This window comes from Vombatus ursinus, unplaced genomic scaffold (assembly GCF_900497805.2).
Source record: "Vombatus ursinus unplaced genomic scaffold, bare-nosed wombat genome assembly UNPS02014942.1, whole genome shotgun sequence".
In the NCBI taxonomy this organism is placed as follows: domain Eukaryota; kingdom Metazoa; phylum Chordata; class Mammalia; order Diprotodontia; family Vombatidae; genus Vombatus; species Vombatus ursinus.
Window position 1 is genome coordinate 9,836,237 of NW_020954720.1, and position 9,406 is coordinate 9,845,642.

At 35.2% G+C, this 9,406-nt stretch overlaps 1 protein-coding gene across 2 annotated transcripts in view; it reads right to left on the reverse strand.

Moving 5' to 3' along the window:
- PIBF1 (progesterone immunomodulatory binding factor 1) overlaps window positions 1–9,406 on the reverse strand; it is a 298,482-nt gene that overhangs the window by 114,395 nt on the left and 174,681 nt on the right. For both annotated transcript variants that reach the window (XM_027844511.1, XM_027844510.1), the window contains exon 13: window positions 6,660–6,750. In XM_027844511.1, coding sequence (XP_027700312.1) covers window positions 6,660–6,750 — 91 coding nt within the window. The remainder of the gene's footprint in view (window positions 1–6,659; window positions 6,751–9,406) is intronic.

Here is a 9,406-nt window from a genome sequence, read left to right on the forward strand (position 1 = left end):
AAACCCAAAGTAATGTAGAATTATTTTTCTCACTTGTAGTAACAACTGAGAAGGGATAGTATCCTATTCTGGTATCCAAGAATAAAAATGAAAACTAAATTAAAGGCAGGGGAAAAAGTGTCAAGCTGAATAAATACTCATTTGCAGGTTACCTTCCTCAGTTGTTTTCTTCTCACTATGAGAGTTTCAACTGAACTTTCAAAGAATTGCATAGAAACAAAAACAAAGGGCCCAAAGCACATAAGAAATTTTACAATATAACCCTCCACCCTAAAATTTCTACACATTCAAATCCTCCAAAATAAACAGAAAAGTTCACTTCAGGAATGTCATTTTATGCCTGAGTTTCACCGATTTAGTATTGCAGGTTAAATAGCATAACCAAAACATATAACTAGAAAATCTTGTTTGCTATTTTCAAAACAGTCATGACTGAAACAAAAACATTACTTCAGATTTAAGTTTAGTCAAGTCAAGCAGAGTCCATTTTATCTGAATTTATGCTAACTGTATAAGACATTTTAACTTTTTACAACAGTGCAATAAGGAGAAAGGAGATTTTTGCTAACAATTATGTCTGCTGTTTCTACCTCTTTTAAAAATGTGAGAAATCTGAGTTTATTTTGTGAAGTGTTTTTATAAGGCATCCACATGGAAGATATTTTTCAACCAACTAGGTAGAAAAACTAATTATGCTATTCCTTTGTGTGTAAATGGTATTCAATTATGCAAATTAAGAAAATCCAATAAGATATGGATTCCCAATCCTGGTTTTCTGACTAGGGTATCCTCTACTTATCTCAAAGGTCTTACAGAATTCTCAAAACAAAACCAATTTGAACTCATTTGAATTTTTAAAATAACTGAATCCTCAACATGATTAAATATGGAAATATGTTTTTCATGATTGCACATGTATAACCTATACAAAATTGCTTACCATACTGGGAGTGCAGCGGGTAGGAAGGGAGAGAGAGAGAGATTTGTAACTCAAAATTTAAAAAAGTGTTAAAAATTGTTTTTACATGTAATGGGGAAAAAAATAAAATGTTGCTCAATAAAAACAATAACTATGAATCCTACAGCATATTTGAGAGGAAAGACATCCTAAAATCACATAAATAAAAATAAAGTGTCACAACTTCCAATAGTTTGGTAGTTAATTGATCCTCATAATAAAATATTTTAGTCAAACAATGTGAAACAACACATGGCTATTTAAGCAAATTATTCTTTGCAATCTCTTTGCAATTACAAGGTGACTAATATAATAAGCACATTACAAGAGACAGTGGTTTTGATGAACAAAACACATTAGACACAGCAACATGTTTCACTGAATATTATAAAGTATGTTTATTAGCTGGGTGTGAATGAAATTCTATTGCTAAAACTTCACAGAGTTTTTTGGTAATGTATGTTGGTCACATTGTTCATCCAGCTGAGGGAATATGTATAACGGCACTTAGCACGGTATTTGGTGTATAAATGCTTGTTGCTCTGAACATTAATATTTGAAAAGCCAAGCTAAAAAAAAATCCCAGAAATTCAATGATTTACTGAAAGGGCTGTTTCACTAATCCTCAATTCTACCTACTTATTTGCACTAATATCCCTTGCCTGCCTCCTTACTTTTACAGCCATTATGTAAGAAACAATATACCATTGGTTCCTACTGAATTTATTGTTTTATGTTGTACCAAGAGGAAAAATGGAAGCTTCTACAATTGTTTTATAAGTCATATGGAGCCAATATATCATACATTCTGTAGGTCACCATTAATATAATTATCTTTGATTGAATTTGAAGTTAAAATACCTTGGTCTTTTTCACACAAGCTATTATTAAACCAAACCTTTTCAATCTTGTACCTAAGATAATGCTTTTTAAAAACCTAAATGTAAGATTTTACATTTAATCTTATGAAATGTCATCTTGTTAAGATCTGGACTACAGATTTTCTTTAGAAAAATATCTCCAAGCAGAGAATAACTTCCATTGCCTTGTTTATAGCTGGATACATCATGGGAATGGGCCTTCTCATGAGAAAGAGAAAGACTGGGAACTGCTAAACTTTAGAAATTTACTGTAAGGGCTAAAAACAAAAGGCATCTTTGTATTATGTTCCAAACATAGTTCTGTGTATACAGTAGGTATTTAATAATACTTGTTGAATGAATGGATGTAATTTTACATCTTAGCCTATCCTGTTACTCAAGTTTAGATGACCTGAGAAACTCTTCCTCAAAATAACCCTCTGGTTCATTATGAGAAGAATGCCTGGCATCAACTAGCAGAAAGATATTAATAGCATACCCATTAGGCACTTGTTCAAGGCACATAGATAACAGTGATAGGATCTTTAGAAATATTTGGACAGTTGGACTGTAGGGAAGGTGGACTCAGTTCTGATTCCCTAAATCTTGACTCTAAGCATTAATAAAGAGGGGTCTTTCTGGAAATTTCTTTAAAATTTTTTAAATTTGTGATTTGAAGAAAAATAGGCAGATATGCTTTACTTGGTAAAGTTCTTCTTCTGTAGTGACAAAGGTTCTTCTGGATTGTAGCCAGAGACTGAATTTGAGAACAGAGACTTCTCCATTCAAACCTCAATCTTTAATATTTCATATATTACATACCACAGAGATTAAGAAAGTCTATTAAAATCAAGCTATAATAATGCTGCTGCCTAGCCATCACTATGTTCAGTAACACATGCGTATGTTAAAAATAACAAAAGAACATAAGTCATCCTCAGCATGTTATCTCTAGGGAAACTCATATGTACCAAATTGGATTTTAGAACCTTATGTATCTTCAACAAATAGAATTGGCTATTTTTACTATACATTTAATTCTCTAGGCCTTTTACCCTCGAGCCAGATTTTGCTACTCCATATCTATCTCTTCAAAACTAACAAGAAAAGTGTACCTTATGTATACTCATGTCAATTTCCATGCCAATCAATGCTCTACCTGGCATACCTTACAGGCATTTAGTCATACTGCTTTTTTATCCTAAAAGCCATAACTTCAAATTTTCCTCCAAAAAGGGAGAAAGTAAGTCAGAATTTCTTCTAGCTTTGTCTGTAATGCTTTTTATAAACCTTAAATCTATCTTAAAGATAAAGAGGTTCAAATAATCAGCAAGAATTTATTGAGTGACTAGTACGTGCCAACTGCTTTTACAGAAGGTAGGCCTTTACAGAAGAGGAAAATATGGTCTCTGTCTTCAAAGGTTTTAAAACCTGGTTAGGATCAACACAAACACAGTATATAATTAAGTGCTAAATTATATGATACAAATGATAAGTGCTGTGGAATTTCAAAACAGAATAAGATTAATAAGGTCTGGAGTAGTCATGAAAGGCTTCAATAACCTGAAACCCCTTGAAAGAGTGGTGGGATTTGAATAGACAGAAGAAAGGCAGGAAGGCATATTGTTTTTTGGGGAAGGCCATAAGGAAACCTATCTGATTAGCATAAAAGGTATATGCTGTGGAGAAGTAAGAAATAAAGTTGATTGGGAAAAATGAAGCCATATAATGGAAAGCAAAAATAAGGCAGTTAAATAAATAGTTAAAAAAAAAAGCTTTTGAAATGTTTGACCAAGTGAATAAAAAGATTAAAGAAATATTCAGAAAGATTAGCATACTAGTAGTATTCAGTCAGTAGGAATAATTGGGTAATATAGCTATGAGTTTATATTAGAGTGTTAACCCTGATTTCTGATGGGCTTCACCAAACTTTTTACTGTTTCCTCAGAATCTGTGTGTTAACTTTCTGTCTACTTATACACTACTTGGTCAATAATGGTAGGTATGTTAAAAAACTACATAAATCAGTCAGTCGATAAACTTTTATTAAGCACCTAATATGTGCCAGGCACTGTGCTAAGTGCTGGGCTTACAAATAAAGGCAAAAACCAGTCCTTCCCCTTAAGGAGCTCAGAGTCTAATGGGGAAGTCAATATACAAGCAATATGTACAAATGAACTATATACAGTATAAAATGGAAATAAGCAATAGAGAAAAGGCACTGGAATTAAGATGGATTGAAAAAGGTTTCCAGTAGAAGATGAGATTAGAGTTAGGATTTGAAAGAAGCTGGGCAAGCCAAGAGGCAGAAATGAGGGAGTACAACCCAGGCATGGGAGATAGTGAAAATTCCCAGAGTCAAGAGATAGAGTGGCTTGTTTGAGGAATAGCAAGGAGGTCAATGTCACTGGATAGAAAAGTGTGTAGGGGAATTAAGTTGTAAGAAGGTTGGAAAGGTGAGGAGTAAAGGCAGTAAGTTAGGAAGGGTTCTGAACACCAAAGAAAGGATTTTACATCTGATTCTTGAGGTGACAGGGAGCCACTGGAGTTTTCTGACGGGGGGGTGGGGGTGGTGGTGACATGGTCAGACCTGTGCTTTAGGAGAAAAACTCTGGCAGATAAATGGAGGAGCAACTTCTGGCAAGTAGACCAACCAGTGGGCTATTGCAATAGTCTAGGCGTGAGGAGAGGGGAAGCTTATACCAGGGTGGTGAAGTATCAGATGCCAGTTTTCAGCTGCATGGAACAAGATGTCCCTCTCAGATTAAATCTTCACTTCTAATCTCATTACCATGAATCTAACTCAAGCCTTGATTGACACCACCTCCCTCAGTCTCCTCTCTTCTCTGATTGGAGGGCTGACGGGAGGAGTATCAAACTTCTCCTAATGCCTTCCTTTGTAGAAGGTGGAAACTAGACTTTGAGGCTCACTCCACTCTGCATCTTCTGTTCTGCCTGATTTCAACTCCACAGAATAAGATGCCTCTGTGCCAGGTACTCCCTGGCATCGCTCCCACCTTCCGCCTTATTCTGTGTATTGTCTTCTCCACTAGACTATAAATTCTTTAAAGGCAGCAGTTGTCTTTTTATTAATTGTATCCCCAGCACTTAGTACAGTGCCTGGCACACAGCAGGGATTTAATAAATGTTTATTGGATTGGATTGGAGGAGGCATATTCTAGAGATGAGTGAGGGTTTTTTTTTTTTTTTTGGAAGACGAGAGATATGGGCATGTTTGTAAACAATAGGGAAGTAGCCATGAGATAGGGAGAGACTGAAAATAAATGAGGGGGGCAATCTGCTGGAAGAGGCAAGATGGGATAGGATCACTTGTACAGGCAGAAGGGTTTGCCTTGGAGAAGGCCACCTCTTCATGTGAGACAGGGGTAAAGGTGAAGATAGTGGCAAATGAAGAAGAGGGAGTTCTGCAAATGGCCCCATTTTTTTTCCCAGTGTAATATAAAGCAAAGTTCTCAGCTGAGAGGGTGGAGGGAGGGAGAGCCATGAAACACTTGAAGTGGCATGAAAAGGTTTGGAAGAGTCAATGTGGTGAGAGGCATAGTGAGTCAATTAGGGAGGTATAGAAGGATTGCCTAGCAGCAATGAGGGCTCACTTGAGATTATAAATTTGTAGTGAATTCAGTCAGAATGGTTGTGTGATTTTCTCTACCTTTGTTCAATACCATGTGTGTGGGAATGAGAATGAAAGCAGATGACGGTGGAAATTATCTAAAGCTGAGCTGGGCAGGGTAAAATCTGTGATATGATAAGGGGGAAACGGACTCAAGAGAAGAGGATAATGTAGAGTTGAACTGGTTCACTAAAGGAACAAGATGGGGAAATGAAGAGAGTGTGGCTAGTGCAAAGGTGATGGCCTGGAAGAAAACTAAGGAGTAGAAGGATTGGAGGTCATAGTGTGGATGAAGAGCAAAGTTTGGTATTGGGAGGTAGAGAGAGTGATGCCAAGCCAATTGATTGTGATCAAATAAGGAAATTTTATAATCCTTGAACGTGGAGGCAATGCATCTGTAGGCAATGGCCAGATTAAGGGTATGACCGTCTTTGCATGTGCCTGAGGTGGGGTGAAGGAGTAGCTCATAGAAAAGAAGGAGGTTGAAAAACTAGGAGGTTATGTGGTGTTTGAGGAAGTATCAGTATGTATGTTGAAGTCTCCTAGTATGAGGGTAGGGAGGAGAGAAGGGCAGGAACTTAACTCCCTGAGGGAGGAATGGAAAGGGACTGGAGGTCTGCAACAACAGCTACCAGAATTTTAATTGGGTGGAAGATGTGGATAGTATGGATGTTTCAAAGAAGGAGAGGTTACTGGGTGTTAATGGTAGGGGGCACACCTGAAACTGACAAATGAGGAGAAACAGAAAATGGCAAGAGTATAGATAGTATAGTATAGTATTGTATTGTATAGATAGTATAGTATAGTATAGTATAGTATAGTATAGTATAGTATAGTATAGATAACAAGAACTATATTTTAACTTGAAAATTCTGTTGTTCATGGAAGCATGAGTAACTTCATAAGGAAATCAGGCAGAAATATATTTATATGGCTTTATTATCCCCAGTAGTGGTCTCAAGGAAAATTCTAATGGAGATAACTGCTTTGTGAAATACTGATTACCATCCATTACTATTGTTGTTGCTGAAATATGGATTACCATTACAGTAATCTATAAAAAGCTAAAATGTATAGTTTTTCTTTGTGTATTTTATTAGCAATTTTAAATGTATGTATATCATCAATCAAGTCAATAAGTTATAAATAAACGCTATTAGTACTTAACTAACCTGCTTGAATAAATAAAACTAATATGCACTGAATTTACCTTTGCTGTAGTCGTCTTTTAGCTGTTGTGGGAACATTTGCACCATAACCATAGGAAAAAAGAACTCGTTCTGCCTCCTCTTCATTTTCAACTGTAAAATAGTAAAAATATACTAATTGGCATATTAATTTTCAAAAAAGTGTGACAAAAGTGAGGAGTAATAATGCTGTGGCATACAATATAGAAATGCAAAAAACAGGAAAAATATTCATATATATTTTCAATATATACAAAGGGGGACTTCCTTTTGATAGTATGTACATGCTAGGATGTATTAGGTTTATTTTTAAAATGCTTTAAGTAATATCACAGAGATGGTACAAAACAGATGCTAGTTCAGTTATTTCCATAATGGCAAAGATTTTAATTGCAATTTATGTGGTAAAAAGCATGATATGATATAATGATCATTCCATCATATCCCTTTCATATAAGAAAAATATTTTTATTTAGCGATATCCACCACTTTTTCAGGAAGACAGCATTACCTGAACATATATTAAGAAAATCATAAATTCGCCGAGAGGACTGATATAGAAACAGAATGTACAGCCCGAAATTTGTATTAGCAGCAATATTTAAAATATGACATAAGCAAATCCATTTGACTCTCAGCTTTGTTACTACTGTTAAATGAAGCATATATTCTCAAGCCAAAAGACTTATGCATGAAAGCAATATTAAAAAGTAATTTGGTATGTTGAGTCTTACAACTCAAAATGCTTAACCAAAGTATATACAAAACATAAGGGTTGGTTATACCATCAAATCAATATTTCTGATATAGACATAGAAAATTTATAATAACTATCTGTCAACTATTTCAAACTTTAAAAAGGAAAACATTCTCAAAATTGTTTTAGAAAAAGTCTACGTAATAATGCTAATAAATTAAGGTAGAATGTTAGTGTGTTAACGGTACTATTGTTTACCAAGAATATATATATCTAAACTGATTAATCTTTCACTGAGCACTGTGGCAAATACAAGGAAGACTCAGAACTTAACTGATACTAAACTGAAGCCTGGAGTTCAATCCATGGTGAGAAGGCATAACATAGAATCTGAGATTTAAAAAGAATCTGAAAGGTCATCTCATTCAATTCATATCTGAATTTATATCCCTCCAACAACACTGCCAACAATTGGTCACACAGGTTTCTCTTGAAGATCTCAGTGATAGGGAAACCCATTACTCTATCAGGAAGTCCATTCTATTTCTGAACAGCTCTACTAGATGGGATTTGCGTCTGCAACTTTCATCTACTGTTTTTTGTTTTACCCTTTGGTGCTAGACCCAAGTCCAGTCTCTGTTCCAGAATCAGAATCAGAGAATTCCATATTATAAGGGACTTTAATGATCAGGAGTTCAAATTAAACCCCAAAGAGAATGCCTAATGGATTTGAAGGCCTTTTGCTATACTGTAGCTTGTCAATGTTTTTTTTTTTTTCTCCAAAATTATTACAAAGAAATTTTAATCAAAAGTAACTGGTACTGGGCAAAACAAAAAACAAATAAAGAGAAACAGGACATGAAACTAAATACATATAAAAGATGAGTTAGCAAAACACCTATGGAAAATAAAAAAAGGGATAAAGTATTTTTTATTTAAAATTGAGATCCAAACTTCACAATATATACCATATTAAATTCAGGATGAAGAATAGACAGAATAGAAAAACAGTACACAGAGAATGACAGAATAATAAATTTCTCCAAAAGTACAGGGGAGATAACACATTTAGTTATTAAACAAATAGAAGTAATTATAGGTAGATGTACTTGTTTGCTCAAAAATGAAAAACCTCTACAGAGAAAAACAATAAAATAGAAATAAAAAATAAATTGAGGAAAATATGGCAAATATACAGGTAAAAGTGGAATATCTAAGAATTTTTAAAAATTTTATTCATCTTTTTTGTTTTTATAAAACATTCATTTCTGGATATTCCTCTGCTCTGCTTCCGTCAACCTGAGAATTAAACTTTCTTCTTGAAATAAACATAGGAAGTTAAGAAACATATGACAACACAGTTACAGCGTCCAGCAATATCTACAAGCTTCTAAACCTATGATCAACTCCCTGTCTGATGTTTCACTGCCTTTTCTGAGACCACGATTTGTTTCAACAACTGCTTAGAATTTAGTTGTCTCTTAGTGTTCCATTTATGTTGTTGGGTTCAATCTGTTCTCTTGGTATTATTGTTGGGATCAGTCTGTATGTTGTTCTCTTGGTACTTTTCCTCCTGTAGGAGTTCCTATAGATCTTTCTATGATTCTTTGAATGTGTTTGTCATTTCTTACTGCACGATAACATTCCATTATGTTAATAAATTAGAGTTCAGCCAGTCCTCGACTGATGGGCACCAACTTTGTTTCCAGTTCTTTGCTGTCACTAAAAGTGCTGTTATTGATGTTTTGGGGTTGGTTTTGCACATATGAAGCCTTTTTTCTATTTTTGACCTCCACGGATACATGTTGAGCAGAAAGATTGGTGGGGAGGGCCCAGGGTCCAGCCGCCGCTGCTTGTGCCCTCCTGCTTGTTGGTGCTCCCCGATAGGGCAAGGCCAGAGTCCTGAACAACCAGACCTTGTCCCCTAGACGGAGGAGACTCCCTCAGACAGATTGACACTTACTAGCTGTGTGACCCTGGGCAAGTCACTTCACCCCACTGCCTCTCAAAAAAGGAAAGAAAAGAAAAGAAAAGAAAAGAAAAGAAAAGAAAAGAAAAGAAAAGAAAAGAAAA